Source organism: Aspergillus undulatus (genome assembly GCF_047715775.1).
Source record: "Aspergillus undulatus strain CBS 261.88 unplaced genomic scaffold BDV17scaffold_9, whole genome shotgun sequence".
Classification (NCBI taxonomy): Eukaryota; Fungi; Ascomycota; class Eurotiomycetes; order Eurotiales; family Aspergillaceae; genus Aspergillus; species Aspergillus undulatus.
In genome coordinates, this window is record NW_027396613.1 from 323623 (window position 1) to 351378 (window position 27756).

At 51.2% G+C, this 27756-nt stretch overlaps 12 protein-coding genes across 12 annotated transcripts; 6 read left to right on the plus strand and 6 right to left on the minus strand.

Moving 5' to 3' along the window:
• Positions 1-267: 267 nt before the first annotated feature.
• On the minus strand, positions 268-1517 carry BDV17DRAFT_256123 (flavin adenine dinucleotide pyrophosphatase). Its single transcript, XM_073757018.1, has 3 exons — positions 1269-1517; positions 1047-1213; positions 268-987 (listed from the first exon to the last, which is right to left on the minus strand). Exons 1-3 carry the CDS (start codon positions 1464-1466, stop codon positions 360-362), a joined length of 993 nt encoding a protein of 330 aa, XP_073618445.1. The 5' UTR covers positions 1467-1517; the 3' UTR covers positions 268-359.
• A 91-nt stretch (positions 1518-1608) lies between these two features.
• On the plus strand, positions 1609-2726 carry BDV17DRAFT_256125 (GMF family protein). The gene is made up of 4 exons (XM_073757019.1): positions 1609-1749; positions 1829-1928; positions 2033-2163; positions 2214-2726. Exons 1-4 carry the CDS (start codon positions 1747-1749, stop codon positions 2403-2405), a joined length of 426 nt encoding a protein of 141 aa, XP_073618446.1. The 5' UTR covers positions 1609-1746; the 3' UTR covers positions 2406-2726.
• Positions 2727-5668: 2942 nt separating this feature from the next.
• BDV17DRAFT_240675 (uncharacterized protein) lies at positions 5669-7127 on the plus strand. Its single transcript, XM_073755956.1, has 4 exons — positions 5669-5947; positions 5995-6546; positions 6601-6795; positions 6856-7127. The coding sequence occupies exons 1-4, from the start codon at positions 5781-5783 to the stop codon at positions 6944-6946; spliced, it is 1005 nt and encodes a 334-aa protein (XP_073618447.1). The 5' UTR covers positions 5669-5780; the 3' UTR covers positions 6947-7127.
• A 4429-nt stretch (positions 7128-11556) lies between these two features.
• BDV17DRAFT_288679 (putative nucleosome remodeling complex ATPase subunit (Snf2h)) lies at positions 11557-14191 on the minus strand (the record flags this gene model as incomplete). Its single annotated transcript, XM_073761457.1, has 5 exons — positions 11557-12603; positions 12652-13117; positions 13174-13665; positions 13724-13994; positions 14056-14191. The coding sequence occupies 5 exons, from the start codon at positions 14189-14191 to the stop codon at positions 11557-11559; spliced, it is 2412 nt and encodes an 803-aa protein (XP_073618448.1).
• Positions 14192-14684: 493 nt separating this feature from the next.
• On the minus strand, positions 14685-15217 carry BDV17DRAFT_288680 (putative oxidoreductase, 2OG-Fe(II) oxygenase family; the record flags this gene model as incomplete). Its single annotated transcript, XM_073761459.1, has 2 exons — positions 14685-14981; positions 15035-15217. 2 exons carry the CDS (start codon positions 15215-15217, stop codon positions 14685-14687), a joined length of 480 nt encoding a protein of 159 aa, XP_073618449.1.
• Positions 15218-16390: 1173 nt separating this feature from the next.
• Positions 16391-16912, plus strand: BDV17DRAFT_288681 (uncharacterized protein; the record flags this gene model as incomplete). The annotated part of the gene is made up of 1 exon (XM_073761460.1): positions 16391-16912. One exon carries the CDS (start codon positions 16391-16393, stop codon positions 16910-16912), a length of 522 nt encoding a protein of 173 aa, XP_073618450.1.
• A 220-nt stretch (positions 16913-17132) lies between these two features.
• On the plus strand, positions 17133-18147 carry BDV17DRAFT_240726 (RNase P/RNase MRP complex subunit). Its single transcript, XM_073755957.1, has 2 exons — positions 17133-17794; positions 17859-18147. The coding sequence occupies exons 1-2, from the start codon at positions 17224-17226 to the stop codon at positions 18065-18067; spliced, it is 780 nt and encodes a 259-aa protein (XP_073618451.1). The 5' UTR covers positions 17133-17223; the 3' UTR covers positions 18068-18147.
• A 339-nt stretch (positions 18148-18486) lies between these two features.
• On the minus strand, positions 18487-19948 carry BDV17DRAFT_240728 (tRNA splicing endonuclease subunit SEN34). The gene has a single exon (XM_073755958.1). The coding sequence runs from the start codon at positions 19493-19495 to the stop codon at positions 18533-18535; it is 963 nt and encodes a 320-aa protein (XP_073618452.1). The 5' UTR covers positions 19496-19948; the 3' UTR covers positions 18487-18532.
• Positions 19838-21742, minus strand: BDV17DRAFT_256139 (elongator complex protein 4). Its single transcript, XM_073757020.1, has 3 exons — positions 21165-21742; positions 20174-21114; positions 19838-20117 (listed from the first exon to the last, which is right to left on the minus strand). The coding sequence occupies exons 1-2, from the start codon at positions 21634-21636 to the stop codon at positions 20402-20404; spliced, it is 1185 nt and encodes a 394-aa protein (XP_073618453.1). The 5' UTR covers positions 21637-21742; the 3' UTR covers positions 19838-20117; positions 20174-20401.
• A 7-nt stretch (positions 21743-21749) lies between these two features.
• Positions 21750-22441, plus strand: BDV17DRAFT_240731 (DNA-directed RNA polymerase core subunit RPB8). Its single transcript, XM_073755959.1, has 2 exons — positions 21750-22194; positions 22249-22441. The coding sequence occupies exons 1-2, from the start codon at positions 21863-21865 to the stop codon at positions 22352-22354; spliced, it is 438 nt and encodes a 145-aa protein (XP_073618454.1). The 5' UTR covers positions 21750-21862; the 3' UTR covers positions 22355-22441.
• Positions 22364-23582, minus strand: BDV17DRAFT_240734 (thiamine pyrophosphokinase-related protein). The gene is made up of 2 exons (XM_073755960.1): positions 23496-23582; positions 22364-23447 (listed from the first exon to the last, which is right to left on the minus strand). Exons 1-2 carry the CDS (start codon positions 23534-23536, stop codon positions 22529-22531), a joined length of 960 nt encoding a protein of 319 aa, XP_073618455.1. The 5' UTR covers positions 23537-23582; the 3' UTR covers positions 22364-22528.
• Positions 23583-24237: 655 nt separating this feature from the next.
• Positions 24238-27503, plus strand: BDV17DRAFT_280121 (glycoside hydrolase family 35 protein; the record flags this gene model as incomplete). Its single annotated transcript, XM_073759833.1, has 7 exons — positions 24238-24277; positions 24392-24945; positions 24991-25182; positions 25220-25226; positions 25309-26217; positions 26275-26483; positions 26514-27503. 7 exons carry the CDS (start codon positions 24238-24240, stop codon positions 27501-27503), a joined length of 2901 nt encoding a protein of 966 aa, XP_073618456.1.
• Positions 27504-27756: the final 253 nt, after the last annotated feature.

Here is a 27756-nt window from a genome sequence, read left to right on the forward strand (position 1 = left end):
AGTATACCTCGCAGACTTATATGGAAAGAGCTCGTCAAGACGATCCGGTGGATATCCATCGCACTTTCTCTTCTTGGCGAGTAGTGCAGTGCCAGACCAGGAAGGTGAAACTGCCTGCCCACTGCCCAGGTGCCCGTCCGCAGGCGCATATGAATCGGAAGGAGCGATAATATTCGATTGAGGACAACGGTTCTTAAGGGGACAGCAGATTTATCAACGTACCTAAGCGCTAGAGGACTGGGCATTGAGCTTAGAGCCATAGGCTGGTGAGGATATAGCGTTGTCAGAGATCTATATATCCAGATATCGCAATGTTATTACAAAAATTCAGGGATTAGTCTTGACCCATTCAAAGCAGTCTATTTTCCCTCCTCGTCATCAGACGGCGTATCCAACTCATCCTCGGTAGTCACCCTCTTCCCCTGCACTTTCTCCTCAACCTCCGCAACAAGACTATCCAAGAACTCCTTATCCGTACCCACAAGCGTAACCGTGTTCCGCTTCTTCTGCCAGCGGGGGTAACTTCCCACCTTGATCCCGCGATCCGCCGTCCGCGCCGCAAGCTCGGTAAGGTACGGCGCCACTGCGCTCTCCGGCAGCGGCGTGCTAAACAGGTACCGGTAGATACCCTTGCCCTCTGGGTTGACGAGTCTCGGGAGCAGCGAAGGGCGGAGATGCTCGAGGAGGCGCTCGAAGAGGCGAGGGACACCGGGGAGGATGTGGATGTTGCCGTTGACGATGGCGATGGGAACCCACATGTCGTCGGCGACGAAGATGGCTTGTGCTTCGTCGGGGAGGGTAGAGTCGTGTGGGATTTCGACCATGCGCAGTTTGGCGGTTAGGCCTGGGGAGGGGGTGTCCCAGTCGAAAGCGGGTTGAAGGGGGTGAGGTTTTGAGAGGCGCTTCATGCGTTCGAAGGCGGGCTGGTGCAGCTTTAGGGGGAGGTTGAAGGCTTTTGCGATGGAGGAGTAGGTGATGTCGTCGTGGCTGTTGAAGTGATCTTGTTAGTTCCGGCAGGGAGAGTAGGTAAGCGTAGGGGTACGAACGTCGGACCAATGCCGCCACTGGTCACGACAAAGTCGTAATTGGTGCTCATGCGCTTGACGGCCTCCATGATCTCGTCTTCGTCGTCGGCGATGACCTCCACGCGCTTCAGCTGGATTCCGAGGGAGAAGCAGTATCTGGCGAAGAAGGCGGAGTTTGTGTCGACGGTCTGGAGGATCCCATGGATTAGCTTTTGCACGATGATCAGGAATTGACAGTCTCACCTTCCCACCAAGCACCTCATCGCCAATGATCAGGCATGCTGCCGTGTGTATCGTCCTGTTGCTACCGGCGGATGATGTCATGTTCGGGAAGCGCGCACGCGACGGTGAAAAGGGGCTCGAGGAAGCAAATGAAGCAGGCTGGCGAGTGAACGGCGGTCGGTAAAGATGTCGAGTGAGTTGTGTGAGTCGAGCGAACATGGAGAGGGGATTGACGAGGGGATGAAGAGCGCAAAATGTGGGCGGGAGAAGAAACCCGGGCAAGGTGAGTTGGGGTCGTCGCCGCAAGGTGGGGGTGCCTGATTCGACGTGATTGAACTCCGCGTTTGCAATCCCACTCATCCACTAGCCTTACCAGCATCCTACTCCCTTTTTGTCATCTCGGGGCCAGGATATCCGTTTCAGCGAAGAAGCTTGATTCATTAAGAGATCCTCAGCATCTACCTGTCACCTTTGCTCCCGAAACTTTGAACCAGAGACAATGGTGAGTGCCTGCCCCGCACTGGCCTATGCAGGACAAAATATTTCCCTAACCACGAAACCTCTCCATCGGTCAAGTGCAGTCCTCAGAGCGATTATATGCATTCTCTCCGGAGACCAGAGAGAAGCTCCGCAAGTTCCGTCTGACAACGTCCCGGGCTAAGGAACCGCAAGCCGTGATCTGTACGTTCCCATCACACAAGATTCGGCCACGGATTCGCCTTGGATACAATATTTGCTTCATATTCAGGATCGAGACATGAGTGATACGAGCTGACATCCGTCAGATATTGTCGACACTAAGAGCCAAGAAATCCGAGCAGAAGATGGCGAGGTTTACACGAAGATGGAGGATCTAGCGGACGAGCTCCCAGAGTCGTCTCCGCGGTTCATCCTTCTCAGTTACCCCTTGACCCTGGTATGCATCTTGGTTAAGCCTCTGCATCACCTATACTGATTTTATGTTAGGGTTCCGGTCGTCTCGCAGTCCCCTACGTCATGATATACTATCTTCCAGTGAATTGCAACCCTACCCAGCGAATGATGTACGCAGGTGCCGTTGAATTAATGCGAAATACCGCGGAGGTCAACCGGGTCATCGAAGTCGAGAGCGAGGATGACATAATTTCTATTGAAAAGAAGTTGCAGAGCGAGGACTGAGAAGCAGTGGTGGAGTGAGATCGGACTATGGAAGAGGCACCGGCGTTGCAATGGGAATAGCCTTGGGTGTCCTGATCAGTCGATCGCGAACAACATACTTAATGCGAATAGCCTTTCTATCAGTTCTTCTTGGGAAGCGGAAATCGATCATAGCTTCAGGATGTTGCCCGGATAAGCCTTGAGCTTCTTAGCATATGCCGAGGCGTTGGCAACGTATACCATATGAGGGATACTTCCACAGGCGACCAGCTCTCGTGTCGACTGCTGAGAGATTCAGAAAATCCCCAGCGAAGCGAGATGATACAATCTGGATCCGACGTTACAGAGCTAGGCAGCTTGCCACGTTTTCCCAGCCCCTTGCCGCAACACCCATGTAGTCGCATATGCAGTCCGATGCCAACGATCTCATTTGAATGCAATGGATCCCACTGTTTTGAGCCCCAAAGCCCCAATTCAATCGCCCCATTACATGGCGGGACATGTTCAACTCGCCCATACCTAGTTTCGCGGTTGACGAACGGAGATGACTACTAGTAGTACACCCCAAAGCCTCCAGAAGACATCCAACAACGCATTTGTAGGCAAAATCCCTTTGGCAAATATAGTCAATAATATCTCTGCTTCCGACACCATGCTTCGAAGTTGACTATAAATTATGGCATTTAGCGATACATCACAATGACTGACCAAGCTACGATGTCCCACCTGCAAGGCTGAGTATGAAGTGAGCTGCTGCTAGCCTGCTACCTAACTGATACTATGGGTTAGGTAGCTATTCAAAGCTTGATTCTCGTTTTGTCTCACCTGACGTCAATACAAGCAGCCAGAACCGTTGGGTTTCAACTGTCGTCATGTCTTATACTGGCTCTTTTAGTATCTGGTTGTTTAACGCTATGGTCATGTCTTCGGGCGGATAAACCTCGGCAGAGTTGAGAACAGCACTTTCTAAGGTATACTCTAATTCTATGCAGGACGCCTCATGAACTTCCTTCTCCTCCAACAACGGATATCTAATGTTTCATTTCAATTGCCATGAATTCACCAAAGTGCCATATCACTAACAAAGTATGCCCATCATTCCAAAGTCCAAACCCATATCCATCGTAATCAACACCCTAATCAGCGGCCAAAATCAAATCTCAAACCTAAAATAATGACAGCGGATACTAGCGCAATACCGGGTCCCGCTGCGGATCCCCGAGAAGCACCATAGGCCACTCAGGCCAACCCAGGATAGCCCGATCTTTCCCTGCTTAGGAAGGAGTCTTTGTCGCTGGGGCTGCCGCTGGGCTGGGACAGTGACGGGTGATTGGGTTGGCAGATGCGTTCCTGCCAAACTTAACAATAATGATTGTGTTAAGACCAGAGAGTTCCAAGGTTAAGGTCCGGCTTGGTGGTGAGGTTGCTTTTGTCGGGTTTCGGATGCCGGTGCGGAGGATGGTTTTGATAGGGGTTTACGGTTACTTGTTCTTTGGCATAGTTATCTTCTTTTTTAACTCTATATAGTTGTTATACTCTATACAGAGCACTCTGGATTTTTACCGGTAACAGCATGAAACGATTTCCCTCACGCACTGGCCACGTACACAGCGCTTCGACCCGGGGCTCCACGGTGGAGAAGCTAGGTGAGATGACGATGGAATGAACGCTCTACCCCTGTCGCTGGGCCAGCCGACGAACTCTTCCACCGTCCACCGCGAATGAGCGTATGATGTGGCCAGGTGCAGATGGCGATGCTCCAACTTTAGACTCGATCATCCCCGGCAGGAAGCGCAGCACAGGCACTTCGGTAGATGAAATCAACGACCAGGTGCCAGTGATGTCCTAATGGCCTGATTAACAGTCGGTGGTCGTACGGACGGGACTCCTACGTCGCCGTTTCAGGCCGTTATTCAATCTCGCCTCGTACGAGATTAAGATCGAGCAACTGGTGGGGAAGCTCAGTTTTGGAATTTGGAGTGATTATATCGTCCGATACGGAGGATACTCTTACTGTATACGGCGTGAAGCAGTATAAGAAGTTTATGCTGCAGGTAAGTAACAGGTGGCTATGCGCTCCTTCGAGAACGCTGACGACAGTTATCCTTGGTGCTCCATCGCCCCGGATATCCCGAGTATGTGTACTTTGTGCTTTTCACTTCAAGGTTTCTACGGGATTTCTACCGTCATCGCTCTATCTTGCCCGAGGACTCTGCAGTAGGATGCATGACGCCGTTTCTCCGTCCATTCTCATTGCGTGACGGGGACTCCGTCAAGCGTGTCGTGCATGCCATCCTGCATGGCTCCAGGCTCCGACTCCGACTCCAGACGGGCGGCCTGCGTTTCAGACTTTCAGTCGTCAATCGTTATTAGGTTAGCCTAGCCCAGGCTGTTCGTGGTTCCACTGGCGGTTCATTCTGAAGATCGTCGCTGTTATTGGTTGAGATGGTGGAGGAAACAAAAGAAATCTACCTACACCTTCAGCTTAGACTTCAGGCTTCAGCGCGGAGGGGATGATTTGTATGGTCAATGAGACAGGGATCCTGGTCTCCAATACTACGGTTATTCTGCAGCGCACTTGCAGGCGGGGATGGGACCCTGCTAGCACAGGCTGTAGGGTGGCACTCTGGATATTAAACAATTGATTTGTGGTGAGAATCGCCTTATCGCGGAGACAGTTGATCTCCAGGCCCGGCGGACTGGCGATGGCGAGTCCTGCCGGTTCGAGCAGCAGGGCCGGGGCTAGGAAACTTAGTTGGTTGTCTTAGTGTCTGAGGCCCACTGCGGAATTTCCTTTCCTTCACAGCCAAACTCTATCCTGTATTTATCGCTCGGCTCCCGCTGCTCGAATCACTGCTCTCACTTCCAGTCTGCTCCTGCTCTCTCTCCTCTCGCCAACCGCTTGCCTCCCGCTCGCTGCCTGCTACGACACCCTCGCCATCTATCTCACACCTCATACCACAAGAGACTCCCGGACAAGCAGCCTCCCGGAAGGTTCATTGCAGATCCACCTCGCTGGTCTGACCGCCACTCCACCAATCACCCTTGGTCTCGCCCCGGCCTGGTTCCCTGCCTGCTGCGCTGCGGGCCCGTGGTGGTCCTTTTTTCTCACCGTCCGTCCGCCTGGTCGGGTCTTACCAACCGTGTGGTTCTGAGACACATCTACTTCCATCCCGGTGCGACTTGCCGCTTCGTTCTGCACTCGATTTTAACAGTCTCTACACCACTGCACTCCGCTGTTTACATGAATTGATTTTGATATTCGTCCGACCGTGGGAATCCGTCTGCGCTCGCCATGGTAGCGTTCTAGCTCTCAAGTCATTATTTGTCGAACCAAGATTCCGTTAGCGGTTCGACTTTCGCGACCATTGATTCACATCTACAACATCCCCAAACATGTCGACCTCTCAACCTACCCAATCCGAAGGCAGACAGGATGGTCTATCCAAGGCCATCGGTCGTATGAAGGCTATCTTGAAGAGGACCTCATCGGTCAGGGACGCTCCGAAAACTACCAAAGAACCGACCGCGCCTGTTCAACCCGAGTCTAGCAAAGCACCTGCGTACGACTTCCTCTATTGATCTTGGGATCGTGTTACTGACCAGACAGTCAACCCAAGCCAACCCCCAAACCCGCCGATGCCGCCCCTGAACCAACCATACTCTCGAACTGGGGTGCGATCCAGGAGGAAAAGGCCCGAATTCTATTCTCAAAATATGGAATGACCCTAGAACCTGGAGAGTGGAAGGCCACCAGCGACGTTCCAGTTCAGCGTGTCACCAAGCCTATTCGTATGCGAGTCCGGCGCACCTGCCATCGCTGCCAGACCACCTTCGGCCCCGACAAGACCTGCGTCAACTGCCAGCACGTCCGATGCAAGAAGTGCCCGCGCCATCCCGCCGCGAAACTGAAGGACAAGCAAGAGCAGGCCGGGACCGCGCTCCAGACCATTCTCGCCCAAAAGACCCAGCCCGTGCAACCGAAGCTGAGAGAACACAAGTTGACGCTTCCCTCGCGAACCGGCGGTCAAGACCTCATCCGCAGACAGGTTCGGCAGCGAGTGCGACGAACGTGTCACCGCTGTAACACGCTTTTCGCCCCCCACACCACCGAGTGCACTAGTTGCAAGCACGTCCGGTGCAAGATCTGCCCACGCGATCCGTACGTCAATCAATTGATTTTTTTTTTGGTCTGATCATTGCTAACTACTTCCAGACCCAAACTCGACAAATACCCCGACGGCTACCCCGGAGACGCAGAACCGCCGTTTGAACCGCCGCCACGGATCTGGAAAAAGCCGCGTCAAAGAGTCCGCTACAAGTGTCATCAGTGCTCGACTGTCTATCGAACGGGCGAGAAGAACTGTTCCAGTTGCGGGCAAGAAAAGTGTGCCGAAACAATACGCGACCCGTGCGTTTCCCATCATCTGCACAAGTCCATCCGTTCGTGTCACTAACATTCAAGCTACAGACCGAAACGGCAAAAGCCAGAACCAGACCCCGAGATAGTGCGACGCGTGGAAGAGAGGCTGGCGAGCATCAAAGTTAGTGGGACGGGGTAGGATAGGGGCAAGCTGGAAGCTCGAGGACAAATTGCTTTTGTAGAGCGCCCGTGATGGGCTGATGAATTGATCTTCACTCGCAATTGGGCTGACTTATTCGCCGGTACCGAGAACCGACAGCAAGCGCCTAGCACACCATGATTATGACCTGACCTGACCTGATCCCGAATTTGACACTTACAGCCGATAACACGCCACTTTTCAGCCTTGCAGAACTACGTAGATATATTAACCCGCACTTTGTAAATTGCTATGAGAGACACGTACTAAGATCATACGGTAAACGGCAACCAACACCTAGGCAGCGCCAGCGACAAACCTTATCACGACATTACTGCAGAAAGAGATACTAGGCACTTGTAGTCCCATACACAAGGTTCTTCTTCGGCCGGGAGCCCGCGAGTAATTCGCCATTTTCATTCTCGAGACGCGTCACTGCTGCACAGCAGTGACTTTCTTTCATTTTCATTATTACTCTGGTCTTTCGCGAAGTGACTGCGCCGACCTCGAACGTCTCCAGATTGCTGCACCAAGACGCATAGTAATAATAGAAGATGAGGATAAAGCAAGTCAGGCTCAACTGACTCAGTCAAATTCAATAATCGATTGATCGCCCACTTCCAATTCCACATTGGCACATTCTGACACTCCCACACTGACAGGTGCCAGCTGCGTTGGCCGTTAGATGGACCCACTGCAGTAGTAACTACTGCCCCGCGCCAAGCGCCGGACGGTTGGCTCCCGGGCCCGGCTTGCATTATATGGGGATGGCGTGGCGTGGCATGGCACTGTCGAGTGGCACTGTGCAGTGCGCACGGTTTGGCTCTGGTAGGTTGGTAGCAGTGACGGAGCTTTGGTCTGTCTCGAGTCAATGCATAAGATCATCCGATATAGTATCAGTTATCTGCTACGAATTGTCTTGCAGGTAAGCTTTGAATTGGATTCTCTCACATAGTCTCAGTAGATTATTATGGAATAAGTTGCGCTCTGAAGTCTCGCCTAAACTACAGAGTATGTACAGAAAAACGGAGACTGAACTCTGCAAGATTGGCCGAGACCCACCTGGCGTTTACTCACCATATAAATCAAGCCGAACACCTCACTGGCTTCATGCTGTTGCTGGTAATTGTTTTTGAGCCCCTTCGGGAACCGTCTAGCCAAATGAACACTTGGGACCGCGGCCATTTGGGACCAGCATGCTAGAGTTGATACATAGGGCTGCACGTAGTAGGCTGTAAACTGCAGAGCAACTCGCAGAATCCTGAGACCATTTCCACTGAAATTGAGCCCAGAAGTAAAAAGAGTTCAAATGCCGCCGGTCCGCGACATTGGCATGTATGCGGGCGCTGTCAAGGAAGGAGCGATGGTAGCCCGGCCTACTGCTCGCAGCTCCAGCAAAGTCCTTGGCTTGAGATCTTCTTCTAAATGGCATCACCGTCACATTCTGCCTCAATGTCCACTATCCCTATGCTTGCATACTTGTACTTGAGATGAGGCAGGTTAAATCGTCTTAAAAACTATTATCTGGGGCGCGTCTCGACCTATACCCACCAAGGCCCCTTGCTGGCAAGCAGCCACAAACGTTACGAACGATCCGGGACTAACGATGCCCACTCGCCAGCTCAGCAGCTAGATGAACCGCAAAAATGATGGAAAAGACCCCTGGCAAGTGACGCTTCTCCCAATAGGCAAACTCGATACCGCTGGTCTACTGGTTTAGGAGCTTGGACTTGGCCTTTTTTTTTTGTCGTGATCTCTGAGAGGCCCAGTACGTAATATCTCGTCAGTCGTTGCCAGTCTGCCTGAATTCCTGACTACTAGTTAGCAGAAGGACACGATGTCGGGAGAAGGTCCACGGTGGGCTCTCGACAATAGTTGGCTCGGGCACCCGATCAATTCCCACCTCTAGGTACTGGGCCTCGGACGGACTATGGACTCAGGGTCACGGACCGGTTTCATATTCTCAGGCACGATTCATGAACGTTGTTGTTCATATTAGAACTCTGAATAATGCCAGGCCCCATGCCAGGATCCCGATCAACTGTTCACTCCTAACGAGCAATGTAAGCTCTTCCTCTATAAGGAACCCAAGTCCGGCAGGATCATTGCAGGATCTGATTCCTTCAAGTTCCGAGATTCCGAGAGACGGGCCAAAATTAATATGAGATGACCGTTATCTGTCATTATTGGCAGGGGCGCGGAATTAGAAGTTCTACTCCTTGGCGTAAGCAGAGATTTATATTGAATCTGAATGTCCGATGCAACGGTGGCTAGGGGGTTAGGGCAAGGCAATTGGCTCCGAGTGATCTTCATTGCATATGGATTATTACCGGCCACTATGGCAATTAGGTTCACGTACCACGGTTGACGGTTGACGGTTGAATCTGCCTTTAGAGGAGATTATCATTAACTAAACTCGCTAGACTCGGCGATGGATAATAGCATTGGCCCCGTCCGAGCTTTCCGGTTCTAGCTACGGGCACGTACACACGGACAATTCCCCTTTCTCGGGTTCGGATCGGGTCTGCTTCTAGCCTTTATAGTTTCCAGTCTTCAACTCTGGAGAATGTGATGGGTCTACTTCTAATCTAGGAAAGAGTCGCTCGCCCCGTGCTATGCGCAAGGGCCGGATTCGAATTGAGATAAGCTTCTTCATTCACTAGTTGGACTTTTGGTGGAATTGTCAGATATATTCTACTGCATAGGCACATTCATTCTCCCTGTTATACAGCGGTACCATGGATAAGCCGAGTCCGAGTCTCGACTCTTGGTCCTGAGGCAGCGGGTCGGTCCGTTACACTTCGTCCTAGTTCCACCTGCGGATACGCCGATACAGTCTACGATGACCCCATTTCGCTTCCGTCTTACGGAACACTGACACTTTTTGCCGTCGAGTAAATATATTTAGAGAGTACCCTGCAACTGTATGTCTATGTTCTTGTCCAGGGCAGATCATCTGTATCCGACGTCATTGTCTCAGACGGAGAGCAGGGATACTAGGTACTACCTACATATGTACACCCCCAGCATCACATCATGCCCTGCCATCTTCTCATAAATGTCTTAGACTTAGCCCACTTTGCACTACAGGGTTGTTTACGCGATGGTGTGATGGCCTTCTGTTCTGTAGAGTGTGGACACACTATCAAGTTACCACTGCATCCCCGGCCCTCCCTCCCGCCTTCCGCATTCGCCCTGCGGGGTAGGGTATATAATGCCGGCCTGCCTTTGTAATCCCCCGCCTCTGAGAGAGCCTGGTGATACCACCTCTCTTTATTATACGAGCGAGTCGAAACCAGAGGTTAACTCCCGAGCTTCACAAATGGATAACGAAAGCTACAGTGATGTGACCAGAATCACAGGGGAACAAACTCGGGCTCGGCTATATTCGCAGATACCCAACTACCCAAGGCATAATTGAGGGGATCAATAACCTTTCTCGGCGAAGTGAGGTAATTGGGCTGATAATAATTCTCCGTAGCGCTGTGTCTGCGTCCGAAGTAGGCTACGTACAGGGTTTCCCATGGAAGGGCAGGGTATGTATATGGAGTAAAGGGCGGCGCTTGCAGCTCGCCACCTAATTCAAGTCGGATGAGGAAGGCCGTCCGTCCAGTCTGCAGGTGCCAGTCTGCCCCGCAGACGCCGGGCATCTCTACCATGCAGGGCAGTGAAGATCAATGCGATGTACTCCATACCGTACTCCGTGAATACTATTCTGCACGGAGCTCTGCATGGTGAAGTATTTAGATTCTATACTTTCAGGAATTCCTGGGAAGTAGCAGTAGCAACGAGACCCCCATCATGTAAGCCTGTGCTAAACCCCCGCGAGCGCAAGGGTAGGTATTCGCCCGAGCGGCAAAATCAAAGTCGCACTAAACTCCGCGGTTCAATAGTAAAAAAGGTTGCTTCCGTTCGAGGTTGGGAGGTGTGTGCCGTCATCTTGCATTTCATTGCATTGTATTGCATGCTGTCATGAGACTTGCAATATCTAACCGTCTTGGGATGCCACCTGAGTTGCTCGAGTGATCATTCTTACCTACAGTAGAGTAGGGTTGGAGGGCAGGGTTATTGTTTAAATAATTAGCCGGGAAGCAAGTCCGGAGCCTGCAATGCGTCAATCATGTTCCTTGATTTCTCATCGGACATCGTTAAAAGTATTCTACCAAATTTCTGATGTACAAAATTGTTACATCTCCAGTAGATTCACGTGAGATCAATGACGCTTTGCACGCTTGTCCAAGGGCATCTGCAAGTCGTCCAATCTTCTCTTTCCAGTCTTGCCGCGGCAGCTTACGCACTCAATGAAGAATGCGTTCCGGGGGTCGTACCCACGAGCTTCCGCGTTGGGATTTTCTCCGACAAAGTTTGTGTGATTCCAGTCTAAACACCCCTCGCAGTATGCGCGTGGGCATTTGAGGCAGCTCAAGAGCAATCGACCAGCGTCAGATGCCGTCTTGCCACAGCAAAAACAGTAATGATGAGGACATATGAGTGTTTGTCCTTTCGGGGTATAGTCGAGATCATCGTCCATGTCCAGGCAGCGGGTATGGAAGGACCTGGTGCATGTCTCGCACTCGATCGGGTTGCGTCGGTGACATTGAAAGCAAGTCTTAAAAGATGTCAGACTCTGTCAGTCTACATGAAAACAGACTTACTCGATCATTCAATTTGCTTTTCTTGACCATGGCGGTTTGCCGGGAAAAAGTTGGGCTCTTAGGGCTAGTCGGGGGAGAAATGCTGTCTTTTGAAACCTGCCATTCATCGATCATGACGACTCTCGATTTCCCGATTCGACGAGAGGCTTTGGATACACCAAGAACAGTCTCTTCATAAACTGAAAAATGCTTCGAGCTTGTTTCGACTTTCTCACCGTTGAAGATGTTTGTCTTTACCCTTTCCGAACGTCCAAGCCAAGCCTTTTTCTCCTCAAGGGACATGTCCTGCACGCTGATTTCATCAACAGCACACGACCTCAAGACGGAATCAAAGTCCGAATTTGCTAGGTCTTTCGCGTCGAACGCATTAGCTACAATGGCTCTTCCAGGCATCAAGGAAATCTCTTGGTCCTCAGTTGCCTCCAGATCCATGGGGTGATCCGTGTTACGGCCCAGATCACCAAGCACCTTGTCCGCCAGGTATGCCTTCTTGGACAACCGCCGACGCATCTGATCCTCGACCGTTCCCTTTGCATGGATGCGAAAGATCCTCACAGGCCGAGTCTGGCCAATGCGGTGAACTCTTGACTCGGCCTGACGCATTACCTGCGGATTCCAATCGTCATCCAGGAAAATGACGGTGGATGAACTGACGAGATTGAGGCCTTCGCCGCCGGCCCGAATCGACAGAAGAAAGACCTTGTATCTCTCATCGTTCTGAAACAAGAAGACTGCGAGGTTCCTCCACGGCGCGGGGGTTCCACCGTCCAAGCGAACGTGCTTGAACGGGATATGGTCTTTTTCCATCTCGAGAAGATCCTCACAAAGGTTGAGTGCCTGCTCGAATCCTGAGAAAATAATTATCTTCTTTCGTTCCTCGACAACGAGCCAATGAACCATCTTTTGAAGAATGATAAACTTCGCGGAAGTCGTGACGATATCTTGCCCAACATGGTAGTGCGGTGGAAGGGCGTCCTCGAGAAGATATGGATGTATAGAACACTGAGAAGTTAGAGAGCTGATTCAGCTAAGGGAGGGCAACTAAATTACCTTGCGCAGCTCCATCAAAGTATTAGTAGTAATCCGGCATCTTCTCTTGACATCCGTCTCTTTCTGTCCCTCCCATTCATCAGTCGTCGCATCGATAAAGGATTCAGACCTTGGCGTGGGTGCCGACATAGATGACAGGCCATGGTCGTCACCTAGAAGGACCGATTTGTCGACCCCAGTGAGGATTCTGTGATACCATTCGAGCTGCAAGTCTGTGAGTGGAACTGACAAAATGGTCTCGCTCTTCGGAGGGATGGTGATGCCGATCTCTGGAGAACTTTTGGTTCTCCGGAGCATGACATGGCTCAAAAACCGCCGAACATGGTCGAGAAAGTCGGTCTCAAACTTTCCGTGTCTCAAAGAAAAGGCGTCTTCAAAATTCTCGGCTGTCGAAGGCACAAAGATCTCGGGGTACAGCCAATGCAATATAGACCAGAGTTCGGTAAGGTCGTTCTGGACAGGAGTACTACCCAGAGACACAATGTTAGTAAGTTATTGAGATGCTCGGGACATGGTTCATACCCAGTAAGAACCAGCTTGTACTGCGCCCGAAGTTTGTATATCCCTTGCGACCTTCTGGACTTGCAGTTTTTGATGCGGTGTCCTTCGTCTAAGACAACATAAGTCCAAGTGGTCTGCAAGAAGAACCACAGATCACTGCAAAGCGTTTCGTACGATGTGATCACAATTTTCACGTGCCCGCCTTCATTCTGGCGGAAGTATCTTCGAGATTCCTCTCGCTCCTCCTTGGTTCCGTGGTATGCCAATGGGGTGAAGTCAGTAGTCCACCTAGAAATCTCGGACATCCAGGTGCTCAAGACACTCAATGGACAGACTATGAGAAACCTACTATCCGCTAGCTTATTATCATTGATGCTCTGGAAGAGAGATAGAGTCTGCAACGTCTTTCCTAGGCTCATATCATCCGCAAGTATCCCGCCAATACCATTGCGCTGCAAGTAAAGAAGCCAGGAAAGTCCCTCCTTTTGATAAGGCTTCAGAGCTGCTCGGATGCTGGCAGACAGTCAAATTAGCTGAGTATCTAGCACGCACTTTTGCAAGCCACACTTACCCAGCAGGCTGAGAGTCCAACAGCACGTAGGGAGAAATTGGGCCATGGACAACATCATTCGTCCGCCACGAGCCATTTGTTTTGCCCTGCACAAGCGGGCTAACAATATCCTCAATATGTGCGTAAAATAGCTGCTTCTTCGTCCAAACATCGGAGAAAGTATTGTTTTGGGACACAGTTGATTCACGGCCCTGGCGTTTCCCTGCTGGAGACGGAGGGCCGAGATTGACCGTACTGGACGGGGAGCTACCCTGGGAAACGTAGCAAATGCCTAAGTATTATCCAATCGAGATGATTAGCCTGAGCATTTTGCAAGTCGCAGGAGATCTTACCACTGCTGCCAGGCGTAGTAATAACAGTACCTGGGGACCACAGAGGAGAACTGGGAGAAGTCTCGAACAACGTATGTGGAGTGCTCGGGGCTGAACTACCCCAGTCGTCATCATTCAGAAAGTATTGTAGATTCATGATGTCTCTTGCTCAATGGTAGGACGAGCGTGGGCGAGGAGGTGAGGATGAGAGCTGGGATAAAAGGTGGAGGAACACGGACGAAGGGAAAGCAGACTGCAACACGTAGGAAGTCCATTATAGACTTATTGGTCTTGGTGGGCGCAGTAACACTGACACGACCAGTTGTGTTGTCGTATATAAAGGCGTAGCGGCGAGAAGCCAAGCAGCAACGATGGCTTTCAAACATTCTCGCGACAAACAGGAGTCGAGGGGAACAAAGAGATAAGAATACAGTAACGCCAGTTAGATCAAAAGTCATAGCGAGTGTCATGGTAGGAAAGGGTGATGAAAGAAGAAGTGGAGGTAAAGGCAAGGAGAGGAATGACTGTTACCTGGCCGAGGAGTGAGGGTCACGCTCGACTCACATGGAAGGAGTCTACCATGCAGCATCAAGAGCAGTGAAAGTGCAATGATTCAAACTTCACAAGGTATATGCATCTCGACAGCTAATCTAAACCTTTAATCTCTTGCTCAGGGCCTCCCTTCCTGCTGACTTCTCATAATCTATATCAGGTACGTCGACCCTCCGACCCAACGCACGACGAATAATCCAGTCCTTACTGTTGATCACCTCTTCTTCGACCTCATCCAGCAGCTCAGGAATGCGAGATGGACCCTCCAGTCGCCGCAACACAACGTCATCTTCTGGCCTCGCGAAATAAACCAGACTATACCGAGTGCTATTCGCTTGCTCGCCTGGAGGAGAAACAACGCGATGGATATTCGACCGTAGAAGCCCGTTCGTGAACTTGACCATGGCGTCTCCTAGGTTGACAATTGCGTGTCCAGAAGGGGTCTCACATACTGCCATTCTGCGTCCACGCCAGGTGGGAGAACTTGAAGGCCACCTAGGCGGTTAAAGAGAATGGTAACGCTGCCAAAGTCGGTGTGCTCACCGAGCGCGGTACGACGGTCATCGACCGGCTGTGGAGGAGCCTTGACAAAGCGTACTTGGTCGCCGCTTGCGGCATTCAGACGGTGCATGTTGGCAAGCGTGGACTCCGGAAGAACCAAGGTTTTGTTGAGAAGGTCGAGAAGCAGTGTGACGATGCAGTGGGAATTCTTCATGAACGACTCAAAGGCACACCCACTATTCCTTATGATGTCTGGTGCCGGGAGAGGTTCAGATACACCGATGATGTCGTCTTTGGATACCTGCGTAGAATCGGTGAGAAGACCATGGACAATATGATAGAAAAACTAGCGGCTGACATTGTAGAACTCATTTCGATCTAGATTCCCTTGCCGATCGACCACTGCAGCACCTTGTGCCCTATACCCGAAGTACGACTTCTTACTGCTAAAATCATATTTCTGTTTCTCCTCCAGTGAAAGCGCAACAGACCAGCTTGTAGTTCAAATAACCTATTCGCATCATCCAGGATCTGCGTAAGTGCTCCAGCATCACGCATGTCAAGGTAGAAGAACCCAATATCTTCGCATGCCCTACTCAGTCTCTCGACCTCAGCGTCATCCTCGGCAAGTAGGTCCTTTAGAGATAGACGGAGTAGAGGAGTGGTTGGGACATGGTCTGGAAAGGTGGAAGTCCATAGAAAAGGTCCGATTGGTCTTTCATGACCGGTATCGTCTTGCTCACCGTCTTCTCATAAGGAGGGTGCGCAGTGGTTACATCTTTGAACCCACATTCTCTACATATATATCTCCGGTGCAAATGCGGGGAAACATACGAACCGAGGAAAACAGCCTGATCACTACAACCACCGACATAAGATTTGAAGAGCTCTACATTACGAAGAGATAACCATCAGTTATTTACTTCCATGCACGCTTGCATGAGCTGGAATGCTGGAAGTCTCGAGGAAGGCGTATACTGCCCGCTAAGACCCATCCCGCGGCAATAAATTCCATGCCTCTCATCAAAACATCCTGTCCATGTACAAAGCTATCATCGGCAGTAGAAATTTGCTGCCTTGACTCGCTCGGGTTGCTTCGCGGTACCTGACGCACCAGCGGTATTGGCTTCCCCGGGATCATACTCCGAATGCTATGCTTTGATATCTTATACGCGCCGCGTCCCTACGCCTTCTCCATCTCCTTGGTGTTACCACGAAAGTATTCGGCATTATCAAGCGGCACATCATCCTGCGTTCTACTTTCGAGCATCTGCCAGAAAGTACCCGAGCGATAGACAAGACCATGGGAGCCAACGCCGTTGATGGGACCGAGTCCTCCGCGGAAAAAGATACCATCCGCCAGATCGAAGGTGCACTGAGGGCAAGCGAGCAGCGTAATGGCAAGAGGAATAGAGGATGCGGATGGGATGTGTCGGCCATCTCTAAGTTCCTAGGTCGCATTCGTACCAGGCAGGGGCAACTTCGGAAAGCATTACACAGGCATCGGGATTCCTGTGCCGAGCTCAAGGAGCTTGAGAATGACGAGGCTTACCAGTTGGAGCATAATCCTGACGACGACTCTGAGCTCTTGGCGGACTCAACGGACAAAATCTTTGAGAAACTGCTGAGGAAACGTATGGACGAATCACGGCAGGAAATCATGCGCCCGTTAGCAGAGCTCCGTGATCTTGAGAGGGGCATGGAGGCTACACGGGGTGTTCAAAACATCAAACTAGGTCCGAAGCAACAGGGGGAAGGCGAGTCCGTCTGGCAGGATATTCTCGCGAAATGTAATGATAGATTTACAGAAGCTCTTTCTCACTAGCCAGACTCTTTCGATTAATGCAGTTTTTGTACCGAAAAATGCCTATTGCAATAAACCGTAATTGTAGCATTATGTGGTGGTAGATACGTGCTTGATGATGGTCTTCAGCCAAGCATGCCGGCCGGGAGAGAGATATTAGATCTCCCGGCATGGATGACTGGCTCTAAATTCCGCCCACAAATTCCGCGATCTCCTCAACTCTCCAACAAATTCATCGAATCCCAAACAGGCCCTCACCAAACCATGCGAAACCCTCGAATGATTAGCCCAAACCGAGAATAAGCACAAAAAAAGTTCACGACGAAGAGACAATGTCATCCTCCAAAACACACATCGCGCAAACCCTCCTCAACCGCGCGCACTCCCCCGAAACCGCCGAAGCCCTTTTCACAGAACGCATAAAGCAGAAACCTCTACACCTCCGTCCAACATCGCCAACACCAGCCGACAACCGCTCTCGGCGGCGCCTTCACCGTCTCCGCAAGAAGGAGTACTTTCTCCGACACCAGAAACCGAAGCCGCTCTCTGCGCGCGAGAAACGCGAGTCGGGGATATATAAGCTGCCTAAGGAGGAGTGCAAGTATGAGATCTTTAAGGGGTTGAATCAGATGTGGGGAAATTATATGAGGGAGGTGTTGGATTTGGGATCTGGTGGTGGAGGGTGGAGGGCGCAGCAGCAACAGAACAAGGCGGGCGGCGGTAAGGGTATACCGCTGGTGAGCGCGCTTTCGCAGGGTAGTAAACTGGTCAGTGCGGATTTCCATGGAGCAGAGATGGAGGTTGTTAGGAGTCGTTGCGCAGGGAGGGTTGGATTGAAGGGGATTGTGGTTCGGGATACGAAGTTTACGTTTGTGGTTGTTACGGAGAAGGATGAGGTCAAGAGTAAGTCTTTGATTCTGGTATCTTCTTCGAAATGCGGGCTTTGAAGCTAACGAGAGGTTTCTAGCTATTCCGAAGGAGCAGACAATCTTCCGCTTCTGCTTGCCCTTGCCCGATGCACCAGGTGTAGGAGAAAAGGAAGATGCTGCAGCTGAGATGGAAGGGCGCAGCGAAGACAAGAATCTCGTCTTTGAGCTCCATGGAAGCCAATTCCAGAATCGGCCGGTGGACAGAGCCAACAAAAAGTTCAAGTGGCGCAACGTTGATTATCTCTGAGGTGCCTTCTGGCCATGGCCCTAGAGGGCTTGTTACCGGACAAGCAGTACTGTGAGATTACGCTACAGAGAACTTACGGAGCAGGGAACAAGACCTGAATGGATTATGTTGAAGATATGCTTCATATTCGTATGCCTTCAAGCATGCCGGCGGATTCCTAATGCTTAGGTTTGCGGTGCCAATAGAGCTGGCAACTTCGATGCATGGCTCTTTGTTCCTCCATGAGGGCAAAGCGAACAATTGGATTTATTTCGTCGAGCGCTTAATGCAGCGAGTATTCACCAAAACGTGGTTGGATATCAACCTGATATTCCTAGGCGCGATTCTGGTGACGCGCCAGGGTTGCCAGTGTGTTGGCAAACTGGGTGACTGAACTCCCATATGTCTCTGGAACGGCCATTGTTGAGTCGGATACGGCCGAATCGCACTGCGTGATATGGTGATGTGATGTTTGCGACAAGTGGGTCACATCCCTGCCCATTCGATGCTGAAAGACCTGACATTCGAGCGCGTCTCGCCATCTTCGCGACTCTTGTCAGCTCCGCCAATGAGGAAGCCCTTTTTGACACCCGTGCCGAGTCGGCCTCCTGAAATAATCGTCATTAAGTCCAGCTCCTCATCCCATCCAGTCGATACAACCAAGAAGTGAGAATGGAAGCGTAACGGATCACCCGGGTACGCTGTGTACTGGCAGCCAAATCGGAGACCGGGCGTTAGGAAGTAACCCTTGGAGTGGAGATGGGCGAAGAGGGGATATGAGGATGGCACTTGGGGGAGCGGTAGGAGGTGTTCGGCCGGCGGCTGCTGTGGAAGAGGAGGATGTGACACGGCCGGGGTAATTCCCATGGCGTCAGCGGGCGTGAGAATCGAAGAACGCCGGGAAGATACTTGGCTAGGTGTGGAAGGCTGCTGGCTATCGTCGAACAAAGAGACCACTGCTGCGTCTTTACTAGAAGCAGCGGCGGCGTTCTCATCCTGCTTCTGTGCAGCCTCAGGCTCAGCTTCAGCTTCAATCTTCGCCTTATTCTTCGCTTTCTCCGCCTCCTTCTTCAACGCCTCTTCTCTCATCCTTTCCTTGCGGCGCGCCTGAAGCTGCATAGTCTCAAGACCTTGCGATTCTAGTTCTTTGAGATACTTCATGCGGTCTTCCTCAACGAGAGACCGCATTCCCTGCTTCTGGAAATTTACCTCATCTACAATGCAAGCTACGCCCTTCTCCACCAGGAGCCTCGCTTCTTCCGGCATGAGCTCTAGCGGTAGACCTGTAAAGACATTCTGCTGTGGTACTTGTGGTAGAGTTCCCGCCGTGACACCGCATATATGATGTTCCCGCCGCAAGAATGTAGCCGCGTCGACGGAGAATATGAAGTAATTACCCGTGATATACGAGATCGGGATCGGGAGCTGGGGATCTGAGTTGGGATTCATTGTGGAATATGAAGACGGTCAAGAATCGAATTCAGATTGAGAATGATTCACTACTGCGATGGGCAGGTTTGTTAGCGCATCGCTCAGTAAAGTCTCGGCAGTCCAAATGGCAAAATATCGAGATCAAGTCATTCTCTATACGTTTCTCAATCACATTATGCTCTTTTTTGAGATTTATAGCGAGCTTCAGGGGATTGACAGATTATAGTAGTTATATAATCATTTGATCGTTGCGCGAGGAAAGGGTTCGATTTCGAGCTTACCATCAAGAACGAATGAACATAGCCAGATGTCACTTTGGATTTGGCCAGCAAACCCGACTTTGTGAGCGAAATTGACGCGCTTCAAGTTTTGCAGAGAATAGAGAAAATGTGAGGAAGAAATTTGGTGGGAGTCATTTTAAACAAAAAAAATTCCTGTGGAGACAACGCTTTTCCCGATTGAGAGAGCTTGCTCCGGGCGCCGGGAGAGACCTAAATAGCAGCCACCTGCCGGGCTCCTGGACAATTCCGAAGATCTCCGCTCCGCAAAGAGAAGAGCATCATCAATCTAGTCAAAGCCACGATGAACTTCTTCCTGCTGATTTTCCTAGTTTTCTTCTTGCCTCTCATACTATTCCTAGGTTGCTACACACTTCGCTCCAGTGTCTCGGTATTGTCAGTGACTGACTTCTCAAAGCTTGGCTTGCTTTGTCCTCTTGTCTAGGGAGCCGGTTCCGTTCACGGTTTGTGAGGTCCGCGAGGCCGGGACTTGACTCTTACGGTAGAGAATATCTTCGTACGATGGTCAACACTGGCCCGGCCATGTCCGAGCAGATCGAGCTGGACAACATGCTGGTAGAATCCGATCATGAAGAATGACCTCGTGAATGTAGTGTTTACTTCATCCACTGCAATTTCACCTCGCCTAGAATTCGAGGTCCTCCTTCTTAGGCATCTTGCCTGAGCTCGCCTGATCTTGCGCTTCTTTGTCACCTTCCGCCGGTGGAAGACTGAACGGTTTGATCTCGAACTTCTTTCGGCTTAGAGTAAAAGCCCAGTCCTGTCCAATATTCTGATCGCTCCCACCGCCGCGTTCGTGCAAGACCGGAAGTCGATGTGTTTTCAGCATTCCCTGTGGAGGCTCTTCGTGGGACGTTGCGGCCCCTGATGTTGAGAGGGCGTCAGAGGAGTGTGGAAATGGGCACAGTTCAATGACTCCGTCGCTCAGTATCTCCATCCACCGCACGAGACCAGAAGAACGTGGGAAAAGGGAAAGAGGGATCGTGATCATGGCGGTGATGCGAGATGTGGATGAGCTTGCTAGAGCTCTCAAGGAGTGAAGGAATGGTAGAACGTTTTCGGGCTCGCTGACTTCGGGTGGATATAACGTGGGGTTGAGGAAGGACGGAATAACAATGCGATGAACAGTGTGTGGGGGGCTCGAAGCGATGTTGACTTGAAGTCTTTTTTGGATGGAGACAAGCAAGGGCTCGTTCGTTGGTACGATCGGGACATATGTGATATTGCCTATGGAGGGATGCGTGAGACGCTTAGTGAGGTCGAAGGCATGGCAAAATGCCGCTTGTTTATCCAAACTACCGTCTGATGAACTCTGATCACCAGAGGTTGCTGCAGGCGCTTAATGGGGTTAACATGGCATGACTTTGATAAGGGTGGAAATGGCCTACCTCGTGCGCCAGCGACCCCCGCACCGAATTCTCCAAGACGCTCATACCTCCAGGCAATCTTCATACGCTCCCCTTTCCGCTTGTCCGACTTCTGATCTGCAGCTTCCGCTGTCCCTATGAGGCCCGGAAGGGTTCTTCCCCATTGCTCAGGCATGCCGATGACGTGAACTTTCTGATCTTGTACAACGCCCTCTGCGGCATAGTACCGGAGTAATGCGCCCGCAAAATCCGTAGTCCCATTCTCCTCCACTAGTAGTGTCTTCCCTATCGGCAGTCCACCGTGACCAGCTAGAAGATTATCGAGGGACGGAGATCCGGTTGAGGTGGTTGGCCGTCCATCGTCGGGAGAAGGGCGCACGCCGGGTGTAGGAGGCGGCTGTTGAACGGCGCGTTGTGGCTGCGCAGGTAGATTTGACGCAGGTGGACGGTCGGTGCCTGTCGATAAGCCAACGCTCCTCTTGCGAAAAGACATTTTGACTCAACTTGGCGGTTGTTCTAAGCTGTTGTCGAGCACGATACTTTTGAAGATTTGCGGCGGGGCAGCTTCCGGCAAAACGCGGCGGCGGTCAAGCAAAAAAAGCTCTCCGCTCCGGCGAAACTTCCTTTGATCAGACCTCAATCTTCACGCAACCCATCTACCAATAGTCCTTTGCGCGAACGTATAACTAAAGCCGCCGAATACTATTAACACCGCAACCATGTCTGATCCGTTACTCTTCGAGGATACCTTCACGATCACCGGGATCAACAACCAGAAGTACGATCGTGTTTCTCGCCTGACCTCTACCTCTACCGACTCTCTCACCACATTTACCCTCGACATCAACTCCGAACTTTACCCATGCGCTACCGGCGAGTCGCTTTCAATGGCTTTGGCCTCGACTCTTTCCTTAGACGGCAAGGAGGACAGCGGTGCCAAGACGGGCTGGAGGGAAGTTGGAATGGGTGAGCAGACGCTCGCGAACGACTACGATTATGTCTGCCACGGAAAGGTCTATCGATTCGAGGAGGGCACCACCTCCGGAAACATGTAAGTTCCGTGAGATGATCTCGTATTTGGAGATGGTTCTAACGTACCGGTTAGGGCGGTCTTCGTTTCCTTCGGCGGTTTGTTGCTCTACCTTGAGGGTCCCTACAAGAAGCTCGCGCCTCTGCGAATCGATTACGTGTACCTGCTTCTCAAGAAATAAAAAAGTGTATATGGAATGAAACGGGTCTGTCATATTCAGTCTTGGTCACAAGCGCCAGAGAAGTTTACGGTCACAACCGTGGAAGTGATTTAATTGCAGCGTCGGCGTTATTTGGCATTGGGTCTATCAAATAGATGATCAAAATATATCCAAACAGTTTCCATGGATCGGTCTTTAGTTGACATACGATACCGTCGGAAAATCGAGCCGACGATGAAGCCTTGTTATGATCTGCAGGAAGTCTTTCTCGTTTTCGGGTGTGATTATGCCATGGCGAATGAAGAAATCGACCAAGACAACAGCGCAGTTGGGCTTGAATTCCCGGTTGGCTAATGCCTTCTTAGTTTCCTCAATCGTTAGAAGGCAAAACTCCTCGACTTCAGTGTCGTTGGGCTTCGGCACAACCTCCGCGGGTAGTCTGATGTCGTAAACATATTCCACCTCTGGTTGCACTAGACCTGTCTCGCCGCCAGCACGGTCATCCCGGACATAGGCATAAGACACGCAGCCAACACCGACAGCATTAGCCCGGACAATATCCTCGGGAAGGGACGCTTCCTCCATAGCCTCACGGACAAGACACTCATATGGCTTCTCCCCGGTACTCATACCCCCAGCAACAGTGTTATCCAGCATGCTCGGATACGTCTGCTTCGTCTTCGACCGCCTCGGAATCCAAAGCTTCAATCCATATTCATCCTCAACATAAGCGGTAGCATGGATACCGTAGGACGCAATTCCAAAGAGCGGACTGGCGCTGCGTTCCATCTCAAGTAGGAATTCCCCTCCCGGGCCATAAACCGGGTAAGGCTCATTACGCCAGCCGCGCAGGACAGCAAAGCTGTCGTTCTTGGCGGCCTTCTCGATCGTCTGGGCTATGGCAAGATTACGCTCTGCTGGCGTTGGAGCCGCGATGAGCGTGACGGTTCGATTTGTGGGATCGATGGTCCAGGATTCAGGGGACCAGTCGAACTTGTCTACCACCTCGTTCAAGATGTATCCTAGGACAGAATCGCAGCCTTGGACTTTGAATGAGTGGTACTTTGTCATGTGGGCTGTATAGGCTGCGGGGTCATCTTGATAGTACGGGAATCTATATTTTGATTAGCACCGTTGAGGATATAAGGTACAGGGATCAAACCTATCGCATTGATCGACTAAGTCAAGATAGGAATTTCTCATCTCGAAGAGTATCAGGATAATCTTGCTCTAGTAGTATCCGAGTGTTGTCCCAAGGATGTCCTTGAGATCAGGCTTGATTGATTTTCGCGGGGCGTTACGGCGGCACTCGGTCTATTCCCCATTGGGCAAAACGCCATCATTGCCGCTTGTACAGGGGAGATGGACTGGATCTCCGTCTCCTTTGCTATCAACATGTTGTTGACCCGTGCAGTCATTGCCAGCCATTCCATCCGCCCATCACTACTGCTCTGACTTAGACTCATATGGATTGTTATTCCGTGTCCCGCTCATGGCGCTCACAACTTCAATTGCCCAACGTTCTTCGAACGGCCGCAGACCGTCCTGGCAACATGACACTAGGATCATCACCAGGATTTGTTCAGGCTTGTGGAATGATAGCTCGGAACTGTCTTCACCGAGATCGCTCTGGGTAGCTCGGGATTTCCCTGCTTCCTTGAATTTTCTACCGGACGGAGAGTGTTGTCACTCCAACCAGCGCACGTCCAGACCAAGGCCGATCGGCGATATATGGTGATCGCGCTGTATTGTCCCGATCCATACCTTACTCTGTATATGGTCCATTGAGAAGAACAAGGAGCACTTCGAGAAAGCTCTATGCGGAGTTCTCCCCGCGCTTTAGGTCCTTGGTATCCGCGCATTATTTGTCTGGTGGAACAAATGCTTTTCGTCTGCCGATCGCCATGGCTCGGTTCTACTTTGGACTGAAACCGTTCGTTTGTTGTTCATCAAAGGCCGAGCTAGAACTATGGCTATAAAATTGGACCTCGAATTGCCCGGACCATGGACTCTTCACGTCCGTGGTGACTATCTTATTGTCATACCACCACGATGTAGATCAAGACTGGATATCATCTGCTCTGGCGCTTGCTCCATTGTTATATTCTGTCCACGCCGATAATGCAACGGCATGGCCAATTCGAGACACTGAGCTTGGGGACAAGACGGTGCAATGGGACCACTACAGCCTGATTTACAATGGCGAGAGACTGTTCTCATTTGGTGGAGAATTTCACCCGTTTCGTTTGCCAGTTCCCGAGATGTGGCCGGATATTATAGAGAAGATCAAGGCAATGGGGATGAATACGGTGTCCTTCTACAGCTATTGGGGCTTCCATGCGCTGACAAACGATACTCTTGATTTCGAGACTGGCGCTCATAATATCGAAAGGATATATGAAATCGCCAAAGAACTTGGCCTCTTCGTCCATGCCCGGCCCGGACCCTACATCAATGCGGAGACTAATTCTGGGGGTATGCCACTATGGCTTACTACAGGGGAGTACGGCGGCCTCCGCGGTAATAGCACTGCTTTTACAGATGCATGGGGACCGTACATAAACAAGGTTGGGCAAATCACGGCCCCGTACCAAGTCACCGAAAACGGTACCGTAATTTTATATCAGATTGAGAACGAATTTCCCAACTAATGGCAGGATATGGAAGAGAAGATCCCCGACCACGTTCCAATCGAATATATGAAAAAGCTGTTCGAAAACGCTCAGTCAAATGGTCTAGTTGTCCCTTTGACACATAACATGCCTGGCCAGGCGTATAAGTCGTGGTCCGTCGACTACGATACAGTGGGAGCAGGAGGGAATGTCCACATTTATGGCCTGGATAACTATGTGAGTTGAGTTCTGCTATGACTTCTAACAGTGCAAGCCATCGTGTTGGTCGTGCATGCCCGATGACTGCACTACATCAAACCCGTCGTTCACTTTGATGGAATTACACGGCTCACTTTAATGAAGTTTCGCCGAAGCAACCTTCCATGATGCCCGAATTCCAAGGTGGCGCCCTCAACCCTTGGGACGGACCACCTGGTGGCTGTGAGGAAAGGACTGACGAGTCGTTTGTTAACTTCTACTATCGCGACAATGTCGCTCAGAGAGTTACTATCCTTGGTCTCTACATGATTCACGGAGGCACCAACTGGGGCTGGCTTGCTGCACCATTTGTTCCCTCGAGCTATGGATACGGCGCAGCAATAGCTGAGAATTGGACCATCGGGTCGAAGTATTACGAAATCAAGAGCCTTGCTCTCTTTACAAGAGCGGCGAAGGACCTCACCAAGACCGACATTGTGGGCAATAGCACATCATACTCGGACAACGTGGCGATAACGATCATTGAACTTGGAAACCCCGATACAGACGCTGGCTTCTATGCCATCCGTCACACCGATCCTACAAGTGACGATGAGCAGAGTCTTCGACTGTGGATTCGGACCTCGGTCGGAAACTTCACCGTGCCAATAGTTTCCGGAAATAATAGGATGACTCTCAGTGGCCATGTCGCAAAGATTCTTCTAACCGATTTCCGTTTCGGCGGGCATAATCTGGTTTATTCCACGGCCGAGGTACTAACGTATGGTATCTTCGACACTGAACCAACTGTAGCCCTGTGGGTTTTCAATGGCGAAGGGGGCGAGTTCTACATAGATGGCGCAGAGTCTGGCAAGACAGTCGCCGGCGACGATCCAAAGATTCAGTTTATCCAGTCAGGCAAGGGTCTGGCCGTCAACTTCAGAGAGCAGGAGGGTTTGACCGTGGTCGAGACAGACAATGGTGCCCGAGTGCTTCTTATGGATCGGGACAGAGCACATCTTTTTTGGGCGCCGCCACTCACGAACGACCCGACTGTGCCTGTGGACCAAGTTGGTAGGTGATGGTGATTGGCCAGTCATGCTTAATACTCGTATTCTAACAGTCTGCCAGCCTTTGTTCAGGGACCTCACCTTGTGCGAGCAGCAAGATTAGAAGGTGAAGTCACATCTCTGAGAGGCGACTCCAATGAGACCACTACAATTGAGGTCTTGACTGCCCGTCAAGCCGCTACCATAGAATGGAATGGAAAGCGTCTCAAGACCGAAAAGACCAGTTGGGGCAGCTTGACTGCAGAGATCGATGAACCTGAAAAATTCCAGGTCCCGCAGCTCGGAGCATGGTGAGTAGAGGACAGTCTTGCCGAAAGGCTCACCAATTATCCTGACACTGGTCCCGCCTGGGTGGTTGCAGGCGACACTGAAACCCCGAGTCAGTATGATGACGCCACGAAGCCGTACCTGTACAGTGACCAGTACGGTTTCCACACTGGGGTGCACCTATGGCGGGGTTACTTCAATGGGTCTGCCGACGGGGCGTATCTTGAAGTTCAAGGCGGAATTGCTCATGGGTGGTCAGCTTGGCTGAACGGGAAATTTATCGGCTCTTTCCTTGGAGATCTGGGCTCGTCGACTGGATCCAACGAATTTCCGTTCCCAAACGGCGCCGTGACTGATAGGAAGAATGTCCACCTCGTTGTGCAAGATACTACCGGCCACGACCAGGGTTCAGGCTCTTTGAATGTTCGTGGCATTGTAAATGCCACCTTGCTTAACAGCGAACCCGGATTTACCTCCTGGAAAGTTGCCGGCACAGCCGGAGGCGCGTCCGATAGTTATCTCGATCCACTTCGCACTCACTATAACGAAGGTGGACTGAGAGCGGAACGACTTGGCTGGCATTTACCCGGCTTCGACGATTCAAGATGGCCTGAAGGATCTCCCGCTGAAGGGTTCTCAGACGCAGGAGTCAAATTTTACCGTACGCATTTACGCCTGGATACCCCAGCAGGACATGACATCGCACTGAGCGTGAAGCTCAATCCTGGCAGCGAAGAAACCTCGAACAGTTTCCGAGCCTACTTATACATCAACGGGTACCAGTATGGCCGGTATTATCCTTACGTGAACGCGGATATGAACTCCTTCCCTGCACCTCCCGGTGTCTGGAACTACGATAGGGACAACGTCATTGGCCTCGCGATCTGGAACCAGGAGGATGCAGAGGTCAAGTGTGAGCTTGAAGTCAATGTTGACTACGTCCTCCAGTCAGCCCTCGATGTCAAATTCGACGGGACGTACTTGCGACCAGGATGGGACGAAAAGCGATTGCTATATGCTTAAGTCGGTAGGTATTGAGACAAACTCGTTCTTCCGTGGACGGCTACTAATGCGCATCGACTGCCAGTAGCCACTCCAGTAATGCGGACGCATGTGATAGACTTACTCCGAGGCTTGAGGAGATTAGAAAGAGGGTCCGCTTGTTGACGTCAATGACAGAAATGTATGCTGGAGTTGAAGGATTGAAGTCATCGCTCGACTGACTCAGTTGGAATGACCCTAGTTCACATGCGATCGACCAAGTGGTGGATCACCA

What these genes read in the sequence shown, in the direction of transcription:
- BDV17DRAFT_240728 (XM_073755958.1), bottom strand. Translation starts at nt 19,495, where the DNA reads ATGAATCCCAACTCAGATCCCCAGCTCCCGATCCCGATCTCGTATATC.
- BDV17DRAFT_240734 (XM_073755960.1), bottom strand. Translation starts at nt 23,536, where the DNA reads ATGAGAAATTCCTATCTTGACTTAGTCGATCAATGCGATAG. An exon ending in TTAGTCGATCAATGCGATAG is followed by an intron (nt 23,448 to 23,495) that starts GTTTGATCCCTG and finishes ATCAAAATATAG; the next exon opens with ATTCCCGTACTATCAAGATG.
- BDV17DRAFT_256123 (XM_073757018.1), bottom strand. Translation starts at nt 1,466, where the DNA reads ATGTTCGCTCGACTCACACAACTCACTCGACATCTTTACCGACCGCCG. An exon ending in ATGAGGTGCTTGGTGGGAAG is followed by an intron (nt 1,214 to 1,268) that starts GTGAGACTGTCA and finishes GGGATCCTCCAG; the next exon opens with ACCGTCGACACAAACTCCGC. An exon ending in AGTGGCGGCATTGGTCCGAC is followed by an intron (nt 988 to 1,046) that starts GTTCGTACCCCT and finishes TCACTTCAACAG; the next exon opens with CCACGACGACATCACCTACT.
- BDV17DRAFT_240731 (XM_073755959.1), top strand. Translation starts at nt 21,863, where the DNA reads ATGTCTGATCCGTTACTCTTCGAGGATACCTTCACGATCACCGGGATC. An exon ending in GGCACCACCTCCGGAAACAT is followed by an intron (nt 22,195 to 22,248) that starts GTAAGTTCCGTG and finishes CGTACCGGTTAG; the next exon opens with GGCGGTCTTCGTTTCCTTCG.
- BDV17DRAFT_240675 (XM_073755956.1), top strand. Translation starts at nt 5,781, where the DNA reads ATGTCGACCTCTCAACCTACCCAATCCGAAGGCAGACAGGATGGTCTA. An exon ending in GAGTCTAGCAAAGCACCTGC is followed by an intron (nt 5,948 to 5,994) that starts GTACGACTTCCT and finishes CTGACCAGACAG; the next exon opens with TCAACCCAAGCCAACCCCCA. An exon ending in GCCGAAACAATACGCGACCC is followed by an intron (nt 6,796 to 6,855) that starts GTGCGTTTCCCA and finishes TTCAAGCTACAG; the next exon opens with ACCGAAACGGCAAAAGCCAG.
- BDV17DRAFT_256125 (XM_073757019.1), top strand. An exon ending in GGAACCGCAAGCCGTGATCT is followed by an intron (nt 1,929 to 2,032) that starts GTACGTTCCCAT and finishes GACATCCGTCAG; the next exon opens with ATATTGTCGACACTAAGAGC. An exon ending in TCAGTTACCCCTTGACCCTG is followed by an intron (nt 2,164 to 2,213) that starts GTATGCATCTTG and finishes ATTTTATGTTAG; the next exon opens with GGTTCCGGTCGTCTCGCAGT.
- BDV17DRAFT_256139 (XM_073757020.1), bottom strand. Translation starts at nt 21,636, where the DNA reads ATGTCTTTTCGCAAGAGGAGCGTTGGCTTATCGACAGGCACCGACCGT. An exon ending in GGGGGTCGCTGGCGCACGAG is followed by an intron (nt 21,115 to 21,164) that starts GTAGGCCATTTC and finishes AACCCCATTAAG; the next exon opens with CGCCTGCAGCAACCTCTGGT.
- BDV17DRAFT_240726 (XM_073755957.1), top strand. Translation starts at nt 17,224, where the DNA reads ATGTCATCCTCCAAAACACACATCGCGCAAACCCTCCTCAACCGCGCG. An exon ending in GGAGAAGGATGAGGTCAAGA is followed by an intron (nt 17,795 to 17,858) that starts GTAAGTCTTTGA and finishes AGAGGTTTCTAG; the next exon opens with CTATTCCGAAGGAGCAGACA.